This window comes from Rhineura floridana, chromosome 1 (genome assembly GCF_030035675.1).
Source record: "Rhineura floridana isolate rRhiFlo1 chromosome 1, rRhiFlo1.hap2, whole genome shotgun sequence".
NCBI classification, from domain to species: domain Eukaryota; kingdom Metazoa; phylum Chordata; class Lepidosauria; order Squamata; family Rhineuridae; genus Rhineura; species Rhineura floridana.
The window spans coordinates 303806756-303833344 of record NC_084480.1 but is presented as its reverse complement, the minus strand read 5'-3'; the positions used below and the strand labels follow the sequence as shown (position 1 = coordinate 303833344).

General features: G+C 42.0%; 2 protein-coding genes across 6 annotated transcripts in view; one reads left to right on the top strand and one right to left on the bottom strand.

Moving 5' to 3' along the window:
* NSMCE2 (NSE2 (MMS21) homolog, SMC5-SMC6 complex SUMO ligase) overlaps positions 1–9986 on the bottom strand; it is a 318295-nt gene extending 308309 nt beyond the window's left edge. The window contains exons 1-2 of the mRNA XM_061606608.1: positions 9833–9986; positions 6462–6608 (exon numbers count right to left, since the gene is read on the bottom strand). Of these exons, the coding sequence (XP_061462592.1) occupies positions 6462–6594 (133 nt within the window). The 5' untranslated portion in view covers positions 6595–6608; positions 9833–9986. The remainder of the gene's footprint in view (positions 1–6461; positions 6609–9832) is intronic.
* A 2-nt stretch (positions 9987–9988) lies between these two features.
* The window catches only part of LOC133375077 (WASH complex subunit 5), a 51852-nt gene continuing 35251 nt past the window's right edge, over positions 9989–26589 (top strand). For 3 of the 5 annotated variants that reach the window (XM_061606586.1, XM_061606579.1, XM_061606565.1), the window contains exons 1-11: positions 9990–10349; positions 13771–14067; positions 14916–15061; positions 17053–17137; positions 19614–19714; positions 21429–21618; positions 21761–21913; positions 22743–22856; positions 24455–24626; positions 25244–25371; positions 25711–25840. In XM_061606586.1, the coding sequence (XP_061462570.1) occupies positions 13882–14067; positions 14916–15061; positions 17053–17137; positions 19614–19714; positions 21429–21618; positions 21761–21913; positions 22743–22856; positions 24455–24626; positions 25244–25371; positions 25711–25840 (1405 nt within the window). In that variant the 5' untranslated portion in view covers positions 9990–10349; positions 13771–13881. Of the gene's footprint in view, positions 10350–11917; positions 11996–13770; positions 14068–14915; positions 15062–17052; positions 17138–19613; positions 19715–21428; positions 21619–21760; positions 21914–22742; positions 22857–24454; positions 24627–25243; positions 25372–25710; positions 25841–26589 lie in introns of all 5 variants that reach the window. The other 2 variants (XM_061606576.1, XM_061606595.1) reach the window with 2 other exon arrangements.

Here is a 26589-nt window from a genome sequence, read left to right as displayed (position 1 = left end):
GTGGTCCACAGACCACCAGTAGTCCCCGAGCTTCATTCAGCTGATCTAGGGCATGTCTATAAAAATACAATTAAAAACCTTACAGCATCTAACACAGTGCTCTACAACAGGCAGAAAAAATAATTAACTAGTCCACTAAAACCCTCAGTAATTTTAAAGTGATCTTGGGGCACTGCCCCTAAGGACTCCATCTGGTTTTTGTCCAAGGACGCTAATCAGAGCTAAGCAAACACCCCAGATTTTTGACAAAAATAATGTTCAATTTTTATTGCTTCCAAACAGTAACAAGCTAAGCAAACCCATATTCCAACTGAGGTAGTTACAAGTTTCAGCAGCAGCACTAATGAATACCAGTTATACCCTATTGCTTGGGAACGGATGATTTACAGGTAGGATGGGGTGACTTGCAAGAACTGTCAAGAAAATCAGCAAAAAAAAAAAGCCTTCTTGTTTAACAGCAACCTTTAGAGGAGACATTTCTTAGTGAGGAAATTGGTGGAAGGGGAAACCCCCGGCACTGAAAGTCAGCTCAGTTTCTCCAGACTACCTCAGGTTAACCGCACAAAAGTAAAGGTCATCGAGACAACTCCAAGGTAAAGCAAGCAGAGAGATTGCTGGAGTGTTTTGTCTCATGATTTTTCCTCAAGTAAAACAGAGCAAAATAGTCTCCTGACCACCAGTACCCAGAAACAAACAAAAAGTCAGATTAATAATTCTAAGTTTTACTTACAACATACACATATACATAAAAACGTAATAATGAATTGAACAATACAAAGATAATAATAATATATCACTCGCATGAAAACAAACTTCTAAATAGTCAGCCACACTGACTTTCGAGAAGATTGTTTTGAGAAGCCATCACAGACTACTGAGAAGTTTGGGGTTTTTTCATACAAGAGTTAAATTTTATGTTTGAGGTATTTGTATTATTTCACTATGATATTTTATGTTGTAAGCAAAAATATCCTGACTTTTCTATTTATTACATGTTTTTTCTCCTCGGCACAAGATGTTGTGGACTACAACCCCCATCATCCCCAACAATTGGCCATTATGGCTGGGGCTGATGGGAGTTGGAGTCCACAATATGTATTATAAAGACAAAACTTTCGCCCAGGCTTTCTCTGGATCCATAACATTGGTCCCTGTCTTTATTGGTTTGAATTCCCCGAATCCCTCTTATTTGTTTTTTTATGTTGTACTTGTGTTTTAACGATATTGTTTTTATGTTGTACACTGCTTAGAGATTATATGCAAATATTAGGAGGTTTATAAATGCTTTTAAATGAATAAATAAATTTTTAAAAAATGAATGTTTTGGTGGTACTTTAACCACAGAACTGGTTCAGTAATAGGCTGACACATTAAGAATGGGTTGAGGAAAATTTCCAGCCCACCAAGACAGATCCTTATCTCCACAAGCCCCATGAGCCAAGTTTGACAGGTGGGTAGGGTCACCCGCCTGCCAATCACCTACGATCAGGTGACAACAATGCCTTTCAAGTGTGTTTCCAAGGATTTTCTTTATTTTTTTTTATCAATTTCCTACTTACTCAGCATTTGTATTTGTATTTATATTACAAATAAATAAAGAAATAAACCATTACATTCACAGTTTCATGGGACTGAAACCACTTGGAAATTCATTTCAAAGCAAAGGCCACACTTTTATCTGCCTCCCACCTGATATTACCTTGATGTCAGGGGAGGGGAAAGTGGGCATGGTTTAGGCAAGACTGCCTCCTGGGCCGCTTCACACTTCCACAAAATATGTCCCAATGCATTCAACAGAACTTACTTTCAAGTATACATGCAAAGGATTATGGGTGCTTTCTGTCCTGGACAATCAGACTAATTTGGGGGGGGATTAACTTAATTTTGTTTTGATTCTGTAGTGTAATTGTAATAGGGACTGAAAAATTAAAAAGAAAGCCTCTCCTTCCAACAATAAATAATAGCTTTGCTTATTTAAGATAATATTTGCTTGCCTTGGTTTTTGAATTTAAATCTGTTGATTAATCAATTAAAAACAGGTAGTGCATCAATTCAACTAAAAACTCTTCAGTTGGGCAAGCAGTCTTTAAAAAATGCTTTGCTCATCAAGTCTTTGGTTCAAACCCACTTGGATTAATTAACGTTCATGGAGATTAGGTTAAACAGGAGCTCCCTCTAGTGTTTTACTATAATAGAACACCTCCAGTTTCTTTACCTTCTCTTAAAACGTACAGAAACTTTGATAGAAATTTAGAAGAAAAATAACCTAAAGAGAGTATCTACCTAGCAATTTCTTTACCTTCTCTCAAAATGTATAGAAACTATTATTATTATTACTATTACTATTACTATTACTAGCATCATTTATATCCAATCCTTTAGCCCAAAAGGCTCTCAAAGCGACCTACAAAAATTAGTTCTAGAATTACCCTGCTGGCAGACTCACAATCTAAAAAGGCATGACACATGAGGGAAAAGGAATGAAAGAACAGAGAAAAGCAAGTTCAAGCACAAGTTCTTAAAGTTACAGCCAAAACTGGTAGTGGTTCTGGCTGTTTGTTAATTTATAGTAATTTAAAGAAAAAGAGCATGTACCCAAGCTATGTATGATTTTCAGAGCCAAGACAAAGGCCTTCAGAGCACCAGCTTCTACAATTGCGCTACATCCAAGAACCATGCAGTTAACCTAGCATTTCTTTGGAATTGAGTGTCAGCTGGCTTCATCTATGCAACGCAAAGATCTCTCTCTATTTAACCTGAGCTACCTTGAAACAGTAGTGGAGCAGCTGAACGTAGCTTGAAGCGTAATAAATGAAAACACCTCAGGCTAACGGTCAGTGCATCATCTGTGGCTCAAATTGCACGTTATATAGTCAAGTTGCTTTCCCAACCCCCCACCTGCTGTTTCTCCACCGCAAAGCGATGTCAGGAGAGAGTGAGCTGCAGAAGACAGCATGAAGGGAGGCCTAATCTTTCCCCCGCACACACACCTGCTGCCTGACCCCCTGCAATTCACTGGCCTCAGGCAAGGTTGCAGGCCCACATTTCTATGGTGCAACACACAGGTTGAGGACCCTAGCTGCATGCAGGGGGACTGCAGGATAAAAGCAGCAAGTTGGGGGACAATTCAACATCCCATGCCCCATTTCTGCCCTGCAAAAACTCTTTTCCTGATGCCGCTTTGCAGCGGAGAAGGCTTTGAAGCGGGTTTGGAGGTAGTAGAGGCTGGCCCATTAGGGTGAATGGGGCACTACCCCACCAAGCACGGTCTGCTTTCACCCAGACCCCACCTGCCTGCCTTCTTACTTACATCTATTCCAGGGGTTGGCACTGGCTGGCAGCTTCCTCCCCCTTAGTCTCTGTGTTGCCTTTGCAGAACCCATCAGGGAAAAGGATGGGGCCAAAATCAGAATTAGTTGGCTCTGCCCATCTTTGGCTCTGGCTCCACTTACCGGCTGCTTTCACACATGGGGCTAATAGGGCTAGTTTAATGGGTTAAAAAGGTAGCACTTCTGTCCCGATTTCTAAAATACCTTTCACACTGCAGTATCTCTTGCGATAAGGAACCGTACTTTTTCAGCCGATATAGCGGCATTTCGCGCAACTGTCTTTCACACAGCTTGTTTTTGTCCCTCACCCATGCACACTGTTCCCCACTGTACAGGAGGTCTAAGATCTTGTCCCGTCGCCATGCAAGCCCTCTCCCCTTTAGGATCTGACTTTTTAAATTGTTTTCGTTGTATCAAGACAGGGGTGTGTGTGAAATGCTGCTGCTATCTGCGCTGATGCCGGAATACTGGTACAACGTTCGTCAGGCAAAACAAGAAGCGCGACTAAAGGGCGGGAACGCACTGAATGCTGGGATGCCTGTCACGTGAGCGGCAGCAGCTAGCAAAACACTGCCATGATCTTCCAGGTTCCCAGCCTTGGTAACCAATTATTTCTGGTATCATTTATTGTGGAAATTAGTACTACACATGCACTACATTCCACCAGAATTCCAGAGCTACCCAGTATGTCATGTGAAAGCTCAAATATAATGTGCAAATTACCAGGTAAGAAATCATCAGAATAACGGAATAAAGTGCAGTGTGAAAGCACCCACTGTCTGCCCTTCCTGCTTTCTGCCCTACCAGATCCAAGGCCACCAGCCACCACTCCTGGGAAGTTATGCGTGTGGCCACATATTTCCAGACTAAGCTGCCTTAGCAATCACCATTCAGAACAAAATTGAGGGAAATGGAGATCTCAGATTTATGCTAGGGGTGGGTGAGAATTTTCATTCAGTTCACATTTCAAGCAGAATTTATCAAATTTGCACTTTCCGAAACAATATGAGAACCGAGACACAGACATCCTTCGAAATTCGCATTTATTAGAATTTTGGGATGCAGTTTGCCGACTAAACAACATTCATAAAAATGCATATAATAAGGGAGAGTGTGCATAAAAATGAATACATGAGTGAAAACAACATGCAAAAGGTCATGAAATGATGAGAAAGGGCTTGCAAAAATGTGTACCTTTGTCAAAACTGCCTACAAAAAATGTGTTTATTTGGAGAAATTCACACTACAATGGTGGCCAATTTTCATGAGGATTTTTTTAAAAAAAAATCACAGATCACTGTAGAAATGTAGAAAACTGAATTTAACATTGGAAAACTGAGAAACGGAAAGAACCGAAACAGACAGATCTTTCCATCCCTAATTTATGTACACAGCAATCATGCAAAACAAATGCTGCTTATCCAGGGTCTGAACCAAATCACCCTGATAATGGTCTCATAGACAGAGGGGCTCAGGGTAAAAACATCTCTCCCTTCCTGAAGAAACTCTGTGCACTCCCCCTTTGGCCTCAGAAAATGTCTCTCAGAGCCACTTCCTAATTCCTGGGTACTGAATAAGCTGCTGAACTGCAAAGCAAAATACACAGCTAAACCTCTTTAGATGATTATAATTATGGTTATTAGATTTATTATGTGCCCTTTACCGAGGTGGGTCACAGCAATATAAGCAATATAGAATACAGTATTAAAAACTGTGATTTGTTTTAAACTACCACAACTAGTAAGCACCCTAAAACTGTATAGCGCAAGTGTGAAAAGCCAAGATGGTGTGCCTTCAGTACACAACGAAAACTATACAGTAGGGCCCCGCTTTACGGCGCTTCGCTTTACAGTGATTCACTAATACAGCAGTCTGAATTAGACGCAATTAGACTAAAGCCCCACTCATACGGCGCTTGTTCCGCTTTTACAGCGGTTTTTGGGCATCTCGCACCATTCTATTCAATGAGTTCCGCTTTACAGTGGGGGTCTGGAACGTAACTGTATGAGTGGGGCCCTACCATAATGAAAATGCCAAACGCACTTCAGTGGGGAAGAAATTTCACAATTTATAGTCTGCCACAGAAAATGCTGTCTCCCAGGCCACTACCCCTGGACTTCTGAGGATGGTGGAACTACCAAAAGGACCCCCTCTGCTGATCTTAACACCTGAGAGGGTCTGTAGGGAAGGAAGTAATCCTTCAGATATTTAAGGCCTAACTCATTTAGGGCTTTAAACACTAGTATGAGAGCCTTGAATTAAGGCCAGGAATGAACTAGCAACCAATGCAACTGTTTTAAAACAGGGGTTATATGAGATCTGAATGGAACTCCAGCCAATAATAGGGCCCCTGCATATTGGACCAATTGAAGTTTCGAGTCGTCCTCAAAGGCAGCCCCACATACAGCACATTGTGATAATCCAACCTGGATTACATTCTTCCTCCCCTTTTTAACACAAAGTTGGCAGACCGCACATATATCCTCTGGCCTGCCTCCTCCTGCAAAACTTCTGTGCTCTGAGAAAAGAGGCTTCACTTCCTCACTGGGCAGTCAAGCCACTGCAGTCTCCCTCACTAGCAATTCTTCTTCATAAGAACATAAAGAGAACCCTGCTGGATCAGACTAAAAGTCCATCTAGCATGAGGGTGTTGTGCCATAGCTTCACTCAGCACTCAAAGTCTGATCTTTCAATGCAAATGGGCTTCTTTCAACATCGTCATGACCAACCCTTAGAAGCTTTGGGAGAAGCTCCATAAAATATCTGTGTCTGCTGAGAAACACATATTTGTGCATAAAAATACCACACAGTGTATGGAGAACGGCTACATCAGAACCAAATTTGCATTTTGCAACACAAAAGAAGCCATAGTTGAGATCATGTTTATATCTGGACAAAGCAATGTACATGGAACAGTCAGCGGGAGGAGAGAATGCAGCTTTCATGGAGGGGAAGAGAACACTACCCTTGTCTCTTGCTGAGCACTCAACAAGGAAGAGCAGCAATTGCCAGAACAAAGATGGATGGCACCAAATGCTTCCCCAGGGCCACATTTGCATTCTAGGACTCATAGAAAGCTTCAAAAAAGTGACAGCGTAGTTATTAAAATAAGTAAATAAATCCACAACTCACTTTGATGTTCCACAAGGTCAAGAGCAACGTTTGTAGCAATGTCCATTCCAGTGCTTATGTAGGACTGGCAATTTTTCAGAGACGAAAGACATGCATCCACACCACTGAACGAGGCCATGGAACGGCCAGGCATCGCGAGCGAGTTTCCTGAAAAATATACGTTTTTACAGCTCTAACACTGTGCCATTCTGTGACATCCACACATGCATGCATGCAACACACACACCCTTTCCCATCATTCAGTAGGCATTGGAAGTACCATCTAGAGAATGCCCTATAATCAATTGTCTTCCTTAAAGGAATCCTTTCCGCACTAACCTGTCTGCCATGAAACACAGGCAACTACACTAATTTTTCCAAAGAGCCCAGTATTGTCAACTCTGGCACAGCAGGTCCAGGGTTTCAGGCAGGGGTCTTTCACATCCCCTGCTTCAAATTCATTGAACTGGAGATGCTAAGGATTCAATCTATGACCTTTTGTATCCAAAGCAGAAGTTCCACCACTGAGCTAGAGTGTCTCCCTTAATTCCAGTTCATTGCAGAGAATTCTGTAGGAATCGTCAACCTGCAGGGGGTGTATAAAGATTTCGGATCGGGGGGAGAATGAGCATTTCAAAAAAAAATCTACAACGTAAGTAAAAACTTAACAATTTTAAAATATAAAAGTATGACATTTTATGTTTGGAAGGTGAGAAGATTGTATGCAGCTTATTACGTGATCTACACATCATCACAGATACACAATAGTTCAGCGTTATCTCATGAGTGGTATGGCATACAATACTCAAAGCTGACTCTTGAAATTTTACATTTCATGTGGATTCTTCAAACATGTGAATGAATATTTTTATAAAAATCATAAGTACTTTGATTTATTTTTGTTGTTGTTGTTATATGCCTTCAAGTCAATTATGACTTATGGTGAACCTGTGAACCAGTGACCTCCAATAGCATCTGTCGTGAACCACCCTGTTCAGATCTTGAAAGTACAGGTCTGTGGCTTCCTTTATGGAATCAATCCATCTCTTGTTTCGTTTTCCTCTTTTTCTACTCCCTTCTGTTTTTTTAATTAAATGTCACAATATTTCAATCCTTTGAAATATTATTATATTTGAATAATTCATGCTTGGTATTGGGCAAGCAAGTTAGACCCAACTGTTCCCTTGGAAGAGGTTTTGATTGTTAAACCACTCTGGGAACTGCAGTCCTGGCAGGGAAATAGCTGTTTCCCAACAACTCTCAGCACCCTTAACAAACTACAGTTCCCAAGTTTCTTTGGGGGAAGCAATGGCTGTTTAAAGTGGTATGATACTGCTTTAAATATATGGTGCAGAACAGACCCAGAGTTAACATCCTGCACTTCCACACTGTCGCTGTTTTGGCTGGGATTCAATCATATATCGCCATACTCAAGTTGCACAATTATAGTTGATTTGCACAAGAAACCCACTTCCCAAGAAGACTGAACTTTTTGGTGTAAGGAAAATGACAGGAAAATGCACTGGAAATCGTGGGAGAACACTTAGCTTTGACACAACGCCATCTAACTTCCCTGCAAACAAAACATTAATGATTGCTCATTAAACAGCCAACATCGTCTGATCTCACTGCAAACAAAACAGGATGGATGCTCATTGAACAAGTTATCTGGAAGCACACCCTAAGAAGCACACACCAAGTCAGACTGTTTGATCCTCTAGCCTACTGTTGTCAATTCTGGCTCTCCAGGGTCTTGTTAGAGGCCCATCCTGTCACCTTAGATTCTTTTAACTGGAGTTGCTAAGCATTGAACCATGGGTTTTCTGCGTGCAAAACATGTCCTCTTCCACTGAGATACAATCCCTCAGAGGGAAAGAAGGATAACATGAAGCCCAGTTAATTAGATTATTGGACTGCAAGTCCACAGGCTATGCTTTCCCTTTTTAATCATTTGTAGAATGCCTACTCTTCCTAGGTAACTTGATTATTTAGATATGCAGGGCTTTTCTTATATTCTTACATCAGACTACAACTCCCATCTGCCGGCTGGGTCTGGCAGGAGATCTACTCCAAAACATCTAGAGGGCATCAGATTGGGGATGGTTTTTCTAGAAGGAGTGCTCCAGTTTAGGGTTTCATGCCCTTTCTCCAGGATGTTATCAACTATAAGGAGCTCAAGCAGGGCTTTACACCTCCACCCAACCCACTTTTTCATTTATGTTCTCCGAACGACACTCAGCATTTCCATGGTTGTTTAGCATGCTCAGCCCTCATTGTGTTGGGGGAGGGAAGGAGAAAAACAACTGACAGAGCTTGGGGGGTGGGGGTTCTGATTTGTTATGTTGAGATCATGACTGACCCAAGGTCACTCAGTCACCTTCATGGCTGAGTGGAAACCTGAGCTTAAACACTTTAACCCAGGGATGGGAAACCTGTGGCCCTCTGGACGTTGTCAGACTCTGTCTCCATTGGCCATGCAGGCTGGGGCTGATGGGAGTTTGTGGCTCTGCAGATGTCATTGGATTCCCTCCCATCATCCCCAACCAGCGTGGCCAATGGTCAGGGATGTTGGGAGATGAAGTCCAACAACATCAGGCAGACTGGAGATTCCCAGTTCTCCAAGCAGGTCCTGTACAGATGTGCAGAATACCGTACAGGTTGCATCTCCATCTCCTGAAACACTGAGAAAACAAAGAGGCAAAAGGTTTTCTCCACACTGAGGAGTCTGACAAATAAATAATTTCTTTTTCTGCGACACTCATACAAGCCCTTGTAAAAGACAGACTCGATTTCCAAATTAAAAAATTAAAAAACAAGAATCTGAGTTTACACCAACAGTTAAAATCAAACAAAACTCTTCTCTTAATTCTGCCTTCAGGCCTTTATCCGAAAACACAGAACTGTGCTTCCCAGGGTAAAGATCATCTCTAGAACCCAAATAAGATAGAACCAATAAGCATGTGCAGAGTATCCAACGGCCCTGGGAACATCTGGAAGGCCAGTGTGCAAATCAGATCAATAAAACAAAAATAAATATCTCCCCACTGCTGCCCAAATTCAGATTATCCCCAACTTGTGGCCACCCATCTGGTATTAATGGGGGGCAAGGAAAACTATGGATGCGATTTCACTGGTTCGCTGTTTACTCCCTGCCTCTGTAGCTTCCCGCGTCGAATTCTAGATTGTAAGCTCCTCGGGACAGGGCTCTGTCGTCTTGTCCTATATAAAGCATCACGCACAGTCTCATAACAGGCTGAGCCTGCGGCACCTGTCCTTCTAGAAGACGCGCAATAGCCCGCTCTTTTTATTTTACTTAATAAATAAATAAATTTTAAAACCTCTGGGATAATAAGGTGCAAGAAGCCCCAAATGCAACAACTTTTCCCCCTTACCTTGCACCTACGCCCCTGGAATCCTCCTTGGCTTCTTAGAACAGACCAACCGGAGAGGGGAAGGCAGGATCCCACTTTCTTTCTCTGCTGTGCAATACCTAGTTTGAATCTCTCCCCCATTTACTTCTAAAGAGATGGAAGGAAGGGAGGGCGGGGACAGATCATCATCAGCCGGCGCCTGTTCACATGACCCCGCAAGCTCTCATGTGATGCGATGCAAGGGGAAAGGCTCGGCCCTGCTCTGCATTGATGGCTGCTTGGGATTCTTCTTCACTTATGCCTGCGTTTCCGCATTTCTTTTTCTACTAGCTTGCCGTCCTCGAAATGCCCGACGCCTTTTCTTGTTGCTGCAAGAGCTGCCCTGACAAGCGCATTTTTGTCCGGGATCATCAAGCTTGCTTTCCTCTTGAATGAGAAGAGTCTTCTTGAGAGCAAAGAGGGAAGGGAAAGAGGGACCGTGTCCTTCCCTGCAGCTTTCAACCGTGCGCCCGGTTGTAAGGGAGCCAGCTAGGACAGAGTAAGTACAGAGTAAGGGGACTGAAATGTGATTATACGGGAGCTGAAGAAACAAGGGTTTAATTTGAGTCTGGAATAGGGGTGCTGCTCCACGACCACCACGCTGCTGCTGCTAGGGCTCCTGCTATTATTATTATTATTACATTTTATCCCATCTTTTCTCCAAGGAGCTCAAGGCAGCATACAAACACGGTTCTGATATTCCCAATTTTATCCTCGCAACAATCCTGCAAGATAGGTTAGGCTGAAAGGCGGTGGCTGGCCCAGGGTCACCAGGAGAGCCTCATGGCTGAGTGGGGATTTGAACCCAGGTCTCCCAGGTTGACACTGTAACTGCTATGCCACACTTATTGAATGCAGGTGCATTTTTTCTACAAAGTATAGCTTCCTAGTCCCAAGCAGAGGCTTTGCAGTGATCATGGGAAAGCTACACCTCTTGAATCTCTTATACAGGCACAACTTCAACAGGTACAGTTCTTCTACCTTTTTAGAATACACGGCAGATGCCATTTCAACAAGTATCTGTGGGGGTGGGGTCTGGTCCACTAGGGTGAATGGGGCAGTGCCCCCCCATACTTTGTCTACCCCCAGTTAGCTCCCGCATGCCTGCCTTCTTAGTTACAACCAGTTCAGGAGGTGGTACTGCTTGTCAGCTTCTTCTTTCTCCCTCTCAGTCTCACTGTTGTTACTTGGCCAGGAGGAGGATGGAGACAAACCTAGGATAAATTGGCTTTGGTTCTGCCTACTGTTTGGGCTCCCTGCCTTCCACCCTGCCACTCCCAATGGGCACCAGACACCTCTGAGTATAGCTTCTTCCCCTATCCCCTCTGGGCTTTTTGGTGATGGTGGGAAAGCTACACATTTTGAATTTCTGCTATGCGATCCAGAATTTCAATGGCCTAGCCCAGCCTCCTCCAGCCTGATGCCTTTCAGATATTTTGGAAGACTGGGCTCCCCCTCGAATTTGTTAGTAGCAACATATGTATGGTCGTACATGTCATTCGTGCATGTGCCAAACGCTTTTTATCTTTATCTTACCACTGAAGAGCTGCTACAGCTTCTTCCACCCCCCAGGTCTGCCATGAGGGGGAAATGGTTTCAAGTTTAGAAGGGTGTGATGCAGGCATGAACCCTGGTTCCACTCTTCTTTAAAATTACACATAAGGGAAAGTTCTTCCTGGCTCAGTCCCTTCTGGCTTAGTGCTCTGTTACAGCTGCCAGCTAGATTTATTTTATTAAATTTATATCCTGCCCTTCCTCCCAGAAGGAGCCCAGGGTGGCAAACAAAACACTAAAAACACCCTAAAACATCTTCAAAACAAAGTTTAAAATATATTAAAACAAAACATCTTTAAAAACTTTTTTTTAAAAGGCCTTAAAAACATCTTTAGAAACAATTCCAATACAGATGCAAACTGGAATAAGGCCTCTTCTTAAAAGGCTTGCTGAAAGAGGAAGGTCTTCAGTTGGCGCCAAAAAGATAACAGAGAAGGCACCTGTCTAATATTTGAGGGGTGGGAATTCCAAAGGGTAGGTGCCACAACACTAAAGGTCTGCTTCCTATGTTAGGCAGAACAAACCTGATAAGATGGTATCTGCAGGAGGCCCTCGCCTGCAGAGCACAGTGATCAACTGGATATATAAGGGGTAAGATGATCTTTCAGTTGCTTTTGGTTAAAAGTCAGACTTGAAAGTAATAGCCCTCCCTGTTCCCAGAATCTGATTTCCAGAATCATACGGCTTCTGCACATGGGAGTTACATACAGCTTTCATTGATAATGCTTGAAATCCCTTTGTAACTCAAAATGTTGGCATGATAGAATGAGACAAGCTGTTGTAACACAGGGACTGGGTTGTTTTGGAGCAAGAGGACAGAAAATAAGGAGAGGAACTTAAAAGGGCCTGGTGGAGTTAGTATGAAAACTGCTGGGAGTTGGTGAGAAAGGAAGGTGTCTTGAGGAAGTTGTGTGACCCTGCAGGGAGGAGAGGAAGCTGTTTGACTATGTGACAAGAAGAAAAGAAAATCAGATCTCAGTAAGAGTTGAGCCTGGAAGATGGACGGATGCCAGACTTCCCAGAATCTGACTAATGAAAAAGAGTAGGGTAATTAATCTTCAAGCATCTTGTGCTTAGAGGTATAGTTTACCCACAACTCCGCTATGATAGAGATCACCTTTGTACCCATATTGTAAATAGAAAGCTGAGGATGAGAATGGATTGCCCACAAAGAGAGGATATGGCTAGATACGAATTTGAACCCAAGTATCCTGTGACCATGTAGAATGCTTTATCCCAGAGATAGCCAACTTCTGTATTCTTGGCCTGTTGCTTTACTAGATAGTGCTGCATGGATCCAGCTGTATATTTTGACCCTGTTGTGCGCTGTCAGGCTTCAACATAAAGTTTATGTATCGTAGTTACTGGGGCTTCCTGGTTATGGAGCACAAGCTCTTGTGTACACCAGACATACACACTTGGGCATTTCTGTGTATTATGCGTATGCAAAATAAATAAAAAAGAACCACTGATGATGTGTGGAGTGTTTTGCTTCTTGCAATCTGATTTTTTTCATTTTCCTTATGAGTGAAACTGTGGGTCCATGTTTTACCCTCCTTAGTTAAAACTTGGTAATACTGTTATGAAAAGCGAAGGAAAAAGCAAAGCCTCAAATAGGGCTAAGAATGCGGTGGTTATCAAATATCGTTCTTGTAAAATACTTAAAGCCCCAACATATTTTGGTTCCTTTTACTTTTTGGTGTCACTTCCCCTTTTTTTACTTGGCTAGTCCAGCCATGGCCAGATAAATAATAAATTTTAACAGATTGTATAACCCACTTTTAAAGAGACGTTCTCCACAAGGCAAGTTACAAAAAAGTACCCTGAGGGCCTGATAGCAGCCCATGGGCCGCCAGTTCCTTACCTGTTTTATCCAGTGGACTGTATTTACTTTTAAGTGGGTGTCCTAAACTCATTTTGCAGAGAAGAAAGTGCTACTATTGCTCCGCAGACTTAGGAAATGCTTTGCTTATATTGTGAAACCCTATTACAATGTATCGATGAAAATATATTTGAGGAACTTGGTTGTAATATAGAAGTATTGAAGACTTTTTTGTGCCAACAGCCCTATGAAGCTGTTTAAAATGTTTTTTAAGTAGCCAGTCATTTAAATTGTTTTCTTTGTTTTTAAATGTGTTTATGTTGTTCACCCCTCAGACGCAGTGAGAGAGCAGTGTATAAAAGCTAATTTGTTTTGTATTGTTTTTAAATGCTTGCATGTTGTTCACTGCTCGGATGGTTTGTGAGAAGGCAGCATATAAAAGCTTTTATAAATAAATAAAAAATTATGTGGCAGGGTTAGCCCACATCATAGACAGATACCAAGAATGCAGAGTCAAATATACTCAATGGTTGCTGATTTTCAGATATGTTAATGGAGCTCTCAACATTGCATCTTTCTTCGGATAACTTAAAAGAGTGAAAGTACAAACTTGGATTGAAAATATACTGTTGGAAAGATCATACTCTTCTTCATCATGGTGGACTTCCTAGCAGAAAATAATATCTGCGGACAGGCAATTCTTAGGATTGTCTCTTGTGGGAATGCTATCATTGCTGAACTTTTGAGACTCTCGGAGTTCATTCCTGGTGTTTTCCGACTCAAAGACAAGGCTGATCAGCAGAAATATGGTGATATTATATTTGATTTCAGCTATTTCAAGGTAAGAATTGCACTTTGCTGAAGGCCGCTTTAAACTTTTTTCCCCTTCTGTTTTTTAAAATGATTAAAACTGTCAGTTCTTTAAAATTTCTTCTTAAATAGTTAGCTTACGTACTTTTTTTAAAAAAAGTTCTCCACTTACTTGTATATAACGGGGGGGGGCATTTTAAAATGTTTTATCTAAGCAGTCCTTTGAAAAATTCATCATCGGGTGCTCCCAAAAGTTGGTATATACTATTCTTGTACTGTTATAATACCAGAATTCATTACTTGAAATTTCATTATGTAACTGGTCTAATTAAGAGATCTAATTAGGCTGTATTCCTATACATATCTGGGAATAAGTCTTGAACTTATTAAGTCAAATGGAACTTCTGAGTCGATATGCATAGGCTTTCACTCTTAGCATCTTTTCCATTGAAACTCTTACAACTTTTATTTATTTATTGGCAAAAACAGCCTTTACAGAGAAAAGACTGTTCAAAGCCTTATAGTAATTTTATTGCATTAAGAGGGCCAGATTTATAAGAAGGCATCTGGCTGGCACTGTGAGAACAGGATGTTGGACTGGATGGGTCACTAGCCTGATCCAGCAGGGCTCTTCTTAATGTTCACTCCTGCACCTTTAATAGCTAGGCAGAAGAGGGAATTTCAGCAGGTTTTGCTTGTCATGTCAATTCCCTCTTCTGCCTAGCTATTAAAGCTGCAGGAGCCTTGTCTCCTTTTGCAATCGGCTATACTATTCTGCATGCATGCAATACATTCACATCAAATGCACCTTCATATTCGGAGAGTTATAAAATGGTCTTGTTGGCAGATTTCGTTAAAATAATTATTTCTTCTTCACAGGGTCCTGAGGTATGTGAAGGAAAGCTGGAAGCTAAACCTGACCTACAGGATTTAGATGACGAATTTCGTGAAAACAACATAGAAATCTTGACAAGATTCTATCTGGCTTTCCAAAGTGTTCATAAATATATTGTTGATTTAAACAGGTACGTAATTGTTGGCTTTAATAGCTATGAACTCTTCCCCCTCCTGCCCCCCAATCAGCCTTTTCCCCCAAAACATGGTTTGCTGGTACCTTGCCTTTTAACCTTGTGTGGTAGCAGTAGTCAGCAATACAAAATCACAATAAAATAATAGCAGTTAAAACACTTATGACAAAACAGATAGCACACAATGGCACACTTTTTTAAAAGGGGAGGAAGAAGCATCAGCATTATATTATGTTAACAGCTGAAGAGAATGTGACATTTCAAATGCTTTTGAAAAGTAATGGGGGATGTAGATGGGGATGGGAGGCACCACAACCAAAAAGGTCCTGCTTCTTGGCTCTGGCCACCTTACTTTAGAAGATGGGTCCACTCTGAGCAGAGTCTCTAAAGATAATCCTTCTCCAGACTGCTGAAAAGATGAGGTTGGAATTAGTTGAATGTTAGTAAGAGGAAATTGCTGTGATCCTGTGAGCAATTGCTCATTTGCATGTATTAAGTTCTGTTGGCATCAGCAAGAGTTGCCAAAAAATGTGCTTGGGGTTGGGTGGAATACAGCAACATGCATCATGGCAGCCATTGATTTCTACAGGGTAAAGTAAATGAGCTCCAGCCTGGAATGCTATGTGTGTATATATGCATGCATGCAAAATGTGCCCCGCACTCGGGATCATTGCTTGACTGAGTTCATCCCAACCATGAACAGGTCAAAGTCTTGCCATAATGTTATCCCTGAGTGCATCCCTTTTCCTTTTCTCATATGGGGGAAAAGTAGAGAGGTGCATCAGAGGCCATTATCCTGTGGGCAAAAACTGCCCCCTACTCTTGGCATTGAGTGGCCCATCTCTAATAGGTGAGCCCATCCCTACTGCATACTTGCCTTAAAGGGGTTACTCATACAAACATCTCATAAAAACTGTAGGAAAGGCTTTGCCCCAGTTGAGTTCCAACTCCTTTGGTCCATGACAGGCCATTTATGTATCATCTGTGTCAAGTCTGCTGTCCCATCTTTTGGTATACCTCTCAAATATGTTGGTTTCTTTCATTGGTCTTTTAGAATCAAGCTATTTTAAAAAATCAATACCTGTTGTAGGGAGACTTCTCCCATCTTGAGTCTTTATTCTTAGAGTTAAACAACCTTACATAACAATCACCCTGGGCTCCTTTTGGGAGGAAGGTGTAGCTATTGTAAGGTTAAATATATACTTGCTTTTAGAGATGAAAACTTGTAATGCTTCCTTCTGTTCTTTAGTACCTGCAATAATTTATCATTTTTCTGACAGCTTGGAAGATAGGTCAAAGAATGGTCAATGTGGCTCATAGCACACCTGGGGCCTTATCTGTGGGGCTAACGAGCTTGCATTGCCAAGGCATGGTCTGATGTGCTGCCAATAAGAGTAACTCTAAGATGTCAAGATGTTCTGCCTGTTACTAGTGCTAATTAGCACAATACCTTATCACTTTGATTTGCGAAAACAAGACAATCAATCAAATGCTATGACGCTTCAAAGAATCATTGCGATGCTTGCAAATGCTATATAATCACCTTTGATGCCCAGTCTGGTTGTTCAGACTGGTCAATGCTCTGTGCAAGACCTTGCAGTCTGATCCATTGGGTACGCCTGTGTGCTGTAAGTTACTCAATAAACTCTCCTGGTAAGCAAACCTGAATCTGCCTTATCGTTTCCTTGGTATCTCTGAAACCTGAAAGCCCACAGCCGGGGCAATACAGAAGGGCAGGATATAAATTTAATAAATAAGAGTTCTGGTGGATCAGGTCAAAGGCCCATCTAGTCTAGCACGGTATGCTCATAGTGGCCAACCAGATGCCTATAGGAAACCTGCAACCAGAACCTGAGCACAGCAGCATTCCTGCAATTCCCAGCGACTAGTATTCAGAGAGACACTGCCTTTAACAATGTAAAACATAACCATCGCAGCTAGTAGCCATTGATCCTTGAATCTTATTCCTAGTTTTATATCATTTCTAGATATCTAGAAGACCTCAATGAAGGGATTTACATCCAGCAAACCTTAGAAACAGTGCTGCTTAATGAAGATGGCAAACAGCTGCTGGTAAGTGTTACATGTGTACATTTGAATTCCCATATGCATGTCTACACTTACTGGAAACTCAAACGTGCCCCTGCAAGTGTAGCAGAATCTTTTGCTGGAATTAAACCCCACGTCACTCTTATGTGTGTGTAACCTTACCCTTGACCCAATAAAGCACACAGAAAGTAAAATAAAGATTGGTTTATTAGAAGAAGAAACAGGAAAAATATTGCATTTTACAATTACAGTCAATTCACGCAGAGCCTAACTTTTACCCCAGTCACTAGTTCCCTAATGCTGTAGATAGAATAATACAGAAAATCTAAAGCTACGCACATTCATAGTTGTGTCAAACCACACAGAGAAAAAGATGAGAAAAGAGCTCAAGAGTTGAGGGTGAATATACCTTTCCTGAAGATTGCAGCAAGAGTCTAAGTTGGAAGGGAACTTTCGTGTCTAGCCTGTGAGCCAGAACTCCACCCTTACTGTAACCTCCATTAGACCCAAAAGATCTCACTTTCCTTAGTTCTCGTGGTTGCATGCAGCCCCGATGTTGTTCCTAGGGTGCTTTGTGTAGAGTGGGGATGTCATTGGAGCCCCAAGAGAGGTGCTGCTGACTGTCAAAATTGCTGGATTTAAATACATTTTGAGTCTCCATTGCACTGCGTGTAAATTGGGAGGGGGAATGTAGACATGACGTGTGAAAACAATGGAAAAATTTGGAATTGCTGATAGAGGCTCTGGTTTTACCAGATGTGTTTCCTGATAAGACAGCTGTCTCCTGAGAAATGTTTCCTATAAATCCCTGGTTTGGGGTGATTGATCTGTTATCCCCTAAAGGTCAAAGGATATCACAGCCTTTGTCTGTATGGTCCCATTGTTTGTTAGAAGCATCTGTTTTCTACTGACACGTAAAACTCATAAATTTTGCGTTCTTCCCGTGAGAGTCAGGATGTCTGTGGCCCTTGGCTTCTGGTATTTACAGATAGCTCACAATCCCACAGAGGAGCTGTTTCCCAGGGTTCTCTGCACCTTGTAGGCTTCCGAACTTTGGTTCACTAAGTTGAACCAGTATTATAGATTTGCCTTTACATAAGCACTCAAACTTCGATGCAATCATAAACTCTCTTAGACTACAATCCTATGCATGCATACTTGAGCATACACTCCATTGAACTCAATAGAACTTCCTTCTGAGTAAGAATTTATATAGATCTAGAGGTTTGGCTCCAAAGCAACTCAGGAAGAACAGAGAAATCTCAGAACAAGTTCTCAAATTACCTAAATGTGTATGCCCAACATGTTTTAGAATTTAGAAATTCCTTCATCGGCGCAACCTGGAAACACATAAGATACATACATTAAAAAAAATACTAAAGCATAACAAAGCTACCTATTAATTTTTTCCCAGAGCACTTGTCCACAGGGACAACCATTTTACCAGTAGGTTATTCCTGTAGTCGATCGGTATGGTAGCATTCATCTTTTTATATAGTTTTGAAAGGTAATACAAATATTTTCTAATAATGATTCAATTGATAATTGAATAATAGTGAATCTAATAGTGGTTCAGTTGACTGTTCCTGTGAACATGTGGCTTGGTTAATTTATTTATATGTGTTTCCAGGCTGCCCCTGATGAAGGAACGTCTTAGTTCCAAAACATGTTGGGCACAATAGAATATTTTGGTGCTTTTGAGGGGATGGGGGATATAGAGCAGAGCCTCCCAGAAGATCTGAATGGGCAAGCAGATTATATAGGAACAGGAGTTCCAGACCCAAACCACAAAGGTTCTTAAAAGTAACAACCAGAATTCTGACCTGGGCTTAGAAATAAACAAGGAGCCAGTGCAGATGGAACAACAACAGAGATGCATACTGCATACACCAGGCCCCCATGAGCAGCATAGCAGTTGCATTCTAATATGAGTTAGTTATCCCAATCTAAGAATGGTAATCAATGCACATTCTGCAAATAAGTGTCTGCATTCTGGATCACCGTTAGCAGGAAATGTATGTGTCTGTCTGTAAGGGGAGAACCCCACATCACACAGTAGTTTGCTGCAATTGTGCACCATGCACTCAACCCACTCTTACTGTAAGGAGAGAGCCCGCTGCTGTATGAAAAGATCTCTAGATTGGGCTTGATAAACTATTCTCAATTGGGGGAGTATCAGGTGTGTGTGCCTTCCTGCAGTCTTCACATACAGCTCCATCAAGCACTTACTTGGCGCATTGTGCATGACTGAAGTACAGGTGAGACCGTGGAAGACAGGTTTAATTTTTTTTAAAAAAAAAAAAGATCATGTTAATTTAGATGAAGAGATTGACTGGAGCAGCCTGCTGCTGGGATCATCTTTAGATTCGAAACTTTTACAAATAATACATGAATTTGATGTGATCTAACAGACAGTTTTATCCTTGGGCCTTTGTAGCTATTAATGTCTTTGTAGCTATTAATGTCAATAAAAACAATATTATTTTTTTCTGCATCATAGTGTGAAGCCCTCTATTTATATGGTGTCATGTTGCTGATCATCGATCAGAAAATTGAAGGGGAGGTGCGTGAGAGAATGCTCGTTTCCTACTATAGATACAGGTATTCGGGCTGTTTTTGACCATTCTTGAGTCTGGCTAGCATACCCCTGAAAGATAACAAGTTGAACCACTGGGGACGGGGGCGGATAATTCAATGGAACACCACGTGCCTTGCATTCAGAAGTTCCCAAATTCCACACAGACCTAGGAATGTTGAAAGATTAAAGTAAGACACAAAAAAGTCCTTCACACAGTGCATAATTAAACTGTGGCATTCGCTCCCACGAGAGGCAATTATGGCTACCAATTTGGATGGCTTTAAAAGAGGATTGGACAAATTCATGAATGAAAAGACTATGGATGGCTACTAGCCACAACAGCCATGGTCTACCTCCGCTGTTGCAGGTAATATGCTTCTGAATACCAGTCGCTAGGACATGCAGGTAGCAAGAGTGCTTTTGCACCCAGGTTGTGCTTGCTGTGAGAACAGGATGTTGGGTGGAATAGGACTTTGGCCTGATTCAGCAGGAATGTTACTAATGATTATTAACCGTTGTTGCAAGCCTTGGAACATAGGAAGCTTCCTTATGCTGTGTCAGATCATTGGTCCATCTAGCTCAGTATTGTTCACAGTGGCTGGTGGTGGCTCCCCAGGATTTTGAGACAGGAGTTTTTCCAAGCTGTTGTTAAAAATGCCGAAGACTGAGCCCTGTCCTGCATAGTCCCCAGACTTATCTTATGTATTTACTTAATCTGAGCAATTTTTATCCCTCCCTTCAGAAAAACTGGTCTTGGAGCAGGTTACAAATCCTCCCAAAGGTTTCAGTCCCGCTGCATTTTTATCCTCGCAACAACCCTGTGAGGTAATTTAGACTGAGAGATAATGACTGGCCCAAAGTCACCCAGTGAGCTTCATGGCTGAGTGGGGATTTGAACCCTCATCTTCCAGGTTCCACTTCCAACACTGTAGCTATTACACCACAGGGACTCTGGTTGGACATGGAACAGAACCCCCTTGGAAGATCACAACTGGTGGTCGATATCCAATGTTAGACAATACTTGAACTGAAGAATGTTTAGATCACATTTTTAGCAACTCTTTATTTAGAATATTTGTGAATCACCCTTCCTAGTGGATGACTTACAGCAGACACAAAACACAAGCATGTCATCCACCGATAAAAAACATATGCAGTATTTAAAATTTTTAAAAAGAGCCAGTGTAGTGGTCAGACTAGGACCTGAGAGACAAGAGTTCAATTCCCACTGAGCCCTGAAACTGACTATCTTGGTTCAGTCACTATTTCTCAGCCTAACCTACCTCATAGAGGTGTTCACAGGATGAAAAGAGAGTACCGTGCACCACATCAACCATGTATACTGGCTTGAGCAACTTCTGTTGGAGAGGTAGTGGGCTCTCCGACACTGGAGGCATTCAAGAGGCAGCTGGACAGCCATCTGTCGGGAATGCTTTGATTTGGATTCCTGCATTGAGCAGGGGGTTGGACTTGATGGCCTTATAGGCCCCTTCCAACTCTACTATTCTATGATTCTATGACGAAAGGTAAAATATATATGTAAATCAATTAAAACGCAAATTCAGTATTGCTGCTAAGGATACAACCTCTCAATGACGAATTCATTTTAGGTTCCATCAGTGTGCCTTGTTTATATGAGTCCTCCTAAATTCCTTTTGTGTTTGAGTCTTCTCTCTCTCCCTCTATTCTTTTGCCAAGAGCTTACTTGAGAGTTTTTTTCCTCCCTCTGCCTTCCAGCGCTGCCCGTTCTGCCGACTCCAATATGGATGACATATGTAAGCTGCTTCGGAGCACGGGGTACTCAAGCCAAGCTGGAGCAAAAAGGCCTCCAAACTACCCTGAGAGTTACTTCAGCAGGGTACCCATAAATGAAACCTTCATCAGCATGGTCATTGGCCGGCTGAGGTCAGATGACATATATAACCAGGTGAGTCATGGCACTGGGGAAGGGGCGGGGGGATGGAAGAAATTTGGACATCTAGGCCTAACTTACGCTGTACTATTGGGTGTCTTTATCGTGTCCATTTACTCTTTGTCTTTCTCTTACTGCGACTCTCCTCCTATATCAGGTTTCTGCATATCCATTACCAGAGCACCGCAGCACTGCCCTTGCTACTCAGGCGGCCATGTTGTATGTGACACTTTATTTCGATGCGTCCATTCTCCACTCGCAGCAAGCAAAAATGAGAGAGATTGTGGATAAATATTTTCCAGACAACTGGGTAAATATGCTGAACTGAAATAACAAAACAGCCATGTACATTTGGAAACGCATCTCTTCCGTATTTATTCTTTTATTCATGTATTTATTTATTGCATGTATATACAGCCTTCCTATCAAGGCACCCAAGTGCCAAGGTTTACAGCTTTTAAATTACTAAAACAAATAAATGATAAGAAATGTAGAGTGACAGAGTCCCCTTGGGCCAGCTGGAAGCTGATGGCCCAAGCTCCCTAGACAGGCCTTCTTCATTTCGGCCTTCTCTCGGGCCACACAAGTCTTAAGTAGGCCCAGAGAATACCTGCCCCAATAGTTCTCTCAGGCTGCCTATGGTTCTCTCAGGAGCTGATGATAATGTGCTCCCTGGCATTGGCTTCCTTTCTTCTCAGTTCCACCCCTGGGTCTGCTGGACCATTTAGACTTCACTGGAGCTGGTGTAACAGTGTTCAATTTCCTAACCACAGTTAGAATTCAGTCCGTGTTCCTTCCCCATTAGACCTTGCTCGTAAGTCTTGTCTGCAGAAGAGCTACAGAAACATAATTATGAGCACAACTTTTAGTTGGATTGTCCTACATTGTGATGTAGTGATGGCCACATTCCTCAAACTTCTGAGTGACTTGGTTTGACAGGAATGTTGCTGGGCAAATACCGTAGCTCAGTGGTAGAGCATCTGCTTTCCATGTAGAAGGTCCCAGGTTCAATCCCCAGCATCTCCAGACAGGACTGGAAAAGAATCCTCTCTGAAATCTTGGAGAGCCGCTGCCAGTCAGTGTAGACATTACTGTGCTAGATAGGCCAGTGGTCTGACTCGTTCTGTTTCTGTTCACAGGTAATTAGCATTTATATGGGAATCTCCGTGAATCTGGCAGAAGTCTGGGAATCTTACAAAGCTGCAAAAACTGCTCTGAACTACACTTTGGATCTTTCCAATATCAAGGAACAGGTAGGCAAATGGGGCAGTATGGGGTTTTCTTTGATTCATATTAAAACTTTGGCTATGTGGGGGTTTTTTTTGGTCCACTATTTTCTGTAAAAGTTCTGCTGTATGATGCTTCCAGCTATATGATGTTATGTGACGGTGCTGTTTGGGGCTGATGGGAGTTGTTGTCTAGAACAGCTGGTAGGCAAAGGCTGTTCTAGCCAAAGGAGTGGCTTTCTACCAGCCTTGTACAAAGCTTCTACGTGCACCTCTTCCTTGTGAGTAAGAAAAGTATGACTCTCATGTATACGGTCAAGTGTGACAAATTATAATTATATATATGGGGGGCAGCTGGAGATGGCTTGTACTCTGCACCCCATGGAAAGCATCAGCCAAGCAGGTTGGGCCTTTATTTTCTACAGGGAAGAACATTTTTATATAATTTTTGCTAAAACCAATGCTGAAACTTTACCTCAAAGCAGAAATAGTGCATTGAATAAAGGAGCTATACAAATATGAGGAAAGTTGGCCAATGGCTGTTATCTTTTCAAACTGGAAGTTAACACACTCTATCCAATCATTATGAACGTTTCTGTTCTGTAACTTTATAATTCTTTTAAAACTTGCTTTACCAATAACCCCCTTGCTCCCCCCCCAAAAAAAATAATTTTCAGATTGAGTTGCTTTTGAGAAGCTTCTGAATCAGGAATGGGGGACCTGTGACTGCCCTGATGTTGTTGGACTCCAACTCCCATCATCCCCCAGCTGACATGGCCAACAGTCAGGGATGCTGAGAGCTGCATTTTTTATTGAAAAAATGAAATGAACTGCCCTCAAGTCAATTCCAGCTTATGGCAACCCTATGAATAGGGTTTTCATGATAAGCGGTATTCAGAGGGGGTTTACCATTGCCTTCCTCTGAGGCTGAGAGGCAGTGACTGGCCCAAGGTCACCCAGTGAGCTTCATGGCTGTGTTGGGATTCGAACCCTGGTCTCCCAGGTCAGAGTCCAACACTCTAACCACTACACCACACTGGCTGTCGTATTTGTTATTTATTATTAAAATCTATATACTACTTGATTGTAAAAAACCTGTAAGGGATTTACAAAAGGCATTAAAATTATCAATAAAATAGTTAAAAACAATTAAAAACAGCAACATTTTAACCCCATCACTGCTTTTTATGCTCTTGCCTGGCACCATTTCAACCAGGGGTCACCAACATGGCACTCGTGGGCTCTAGTGTGCCTGCCAGTATTTCCTGTGGTGCCCATGAAAAGTCTTTGTCAATATCCCATCAAAAATACACAAGAGGCTGTTGGCTTTTCCTGCTGTTTCTGTTCACCCTGGCTCAATCTCTCCTGCACTGAAGCCATTATGCCATTCCCACACATTTGCCATTTTGTGATGTGCCATGCCCCCATGGCAGCCATTTTGTGACTGGTGCCCACAGAACTTAAAAATCCAGATTTGTCCACTGGCTCAAAAGCGTTGGCTATGTTTGCTGGGGCTGATGGGTGCTGTAGTGAAGCAACATCTGGAGGGCCACAGGTTCCCCACAACTGATCTGGAACAATTGCAGTACCCTTATTTTATGATAATGTGGTGTCTGTCTCCAAAGGCCAGTAGATACGCCGCTGTGATGGAGCGTGTCCACACCCAGGTGCAGCAGTTTCTTAAGGAAGGCTGTTTGAGAGAGGAGCTGGTGCTGGACAACATTCCCAAACTACTAAACTGCTTAAGAGACTGTAATGTGGCAATCCGGTGGTTGATGCTTCATACTGCAGACTCAGGTAATGTTGTCTAACGCAAGGCACTGAGTGGAAAGTGGGACTTTACATAAATATGCACATGTGCACACGCACACTGTAATATCCCACATATATACTGCTTGGTCATGGGGCCAAGAGCACTTCACACCTCCTCTGTTGAGTTAGCTGAGAGGAAAGTATTTATTTATTTGGAAAGATTTATATACCACTTAATCAACAAAAACCTCTAAGCAGTTTCCATAAAAATATAATTTTCATTAAAAAAATACCAGTTTAAAACAAAAGTTAAAAGAAATTGACCTGTTGTCAATATGATTTTATGCTTACCTTATTGTAATAAAGAGTTCCACTTATTGCATATAGAACAGGACTATTGGTGTCTACCGATCCAGAATCTCCATATTCATAGTTAGTATACCTCTGAATACCTGGCACTCTGGCCGTACAGCAGGGGAAGGCCATAATCTTCATGCCCTGCTTCTGGGTTTCCTAAAGGCTTGCAAGCCAAGTGCTGGAAAGGATGGACATTTTTGGTCTGATCCAGCAAGATAATACCTGTGTTCGATTGTGGTAACAAGACTGAGACATATTCTGAAGTAGAAAGTATTCACTCCCCCCTCCTTTTTTTTTTGGCCTAGCTTGCGATCCAAATAACAAGCGCCTCCGCCAGATAAAGGACCAAGTTCTAACAGATTCCAAGTACAAACCCAAGATCCTTTTCCAACTTCTTCTGGATACAGCACAGTTTGAATTCATCTTGAAAGAGGTAACACAACACTGGCCATTTTGTTGCCTCCAGAATATGCATGTGCATGGGAGAGAACCACACAAAAGACAGAGACTCACTTTGACATTTCTGCTGCATTCATTTGTACTGCCAAAGAAGCAAGCCACTTTTTTGGTTAAAGTTGGTTGCCTCTTTAGCTTATGGTGGAAACTTCATAGAAACCTCCAAATCTTCAGTGATTTCTTCTGTTTTCATGTAGACATGTGGGGATCCCTAATGTAGATCAATCTATGCCAAACTGAATTGTTGATACCACTGTAATTTGAGTTACTGTAGATCATTCTGGTTTAAACTGAGAAGGTCCTGCCTTTTCATTAGATGTTCAAGCAGATGCTGTCAGAAAAGCAAGCAAAATGGGAAAGTTACAAAAAAGAAGGGTCAGAAAGGATGGCTGAGCTGGCAGATGTCTTTTCGGGTGTTAAACCTCTAACAAGAGTGGAGAAAAATGGTAAGTTTGAAAAAAAGGAATAAATAACCTTATTTGTTTCTTTCAACTTTTTTTTCTAGAGGTGAGGCTTTATAGAGCTCCTTTATGTCTTACCATGGGGTCTATCTAGCCTAGTACTGTGCCTTCTGAGTGACACCGGCATCAGGGAGATGGCTTTCCAAGGCTTGCAACAATGGTTAAGAACATCCCTGCTGAACCCGCCTAAAGCCTGTTCAGTCCAATATCCTGTTCTCACAGCAAGCACAACATGAGTGCAATAGCACTCTGCCCACCTGTACTTCCCAGCGACTGGTATTCAGAAGCATATTACCTCCAATGGTGGAGGGAGAGCACAGCCATCGTGGCTAGTAGCTATCGATAGCCTTTTCCCTCCATGAGTTTGTCTAATCCTCTTTTAAAGCCATCCAAGTTGGTGGCCATCACTGCCTCTTGTGGGAGCAAATTCCACAGTTTTGTTATGCACTGTGTGAAGAAGGTCTTTATTTTGTCTCTCGTAAATCTTACCAACATTCAACTGTATTGGATGTCCCTGAGTTCTAGTATTAAAGACGGGGAAAAACATTTCTCCTAACCACTTTCTCCACACCATGCATAATTTTATACCTGTAATACTGCCATTTTTATACCTACAACCCTTTAGTGGGAGATGCATGGGATCTTCTGCACGTGAAGCATATGCTCTGTCACTGAGCTTCATAGGCCCTGCAAATATGTGTATTGGTTTATATAGGTGATGGTCCATTTCACAC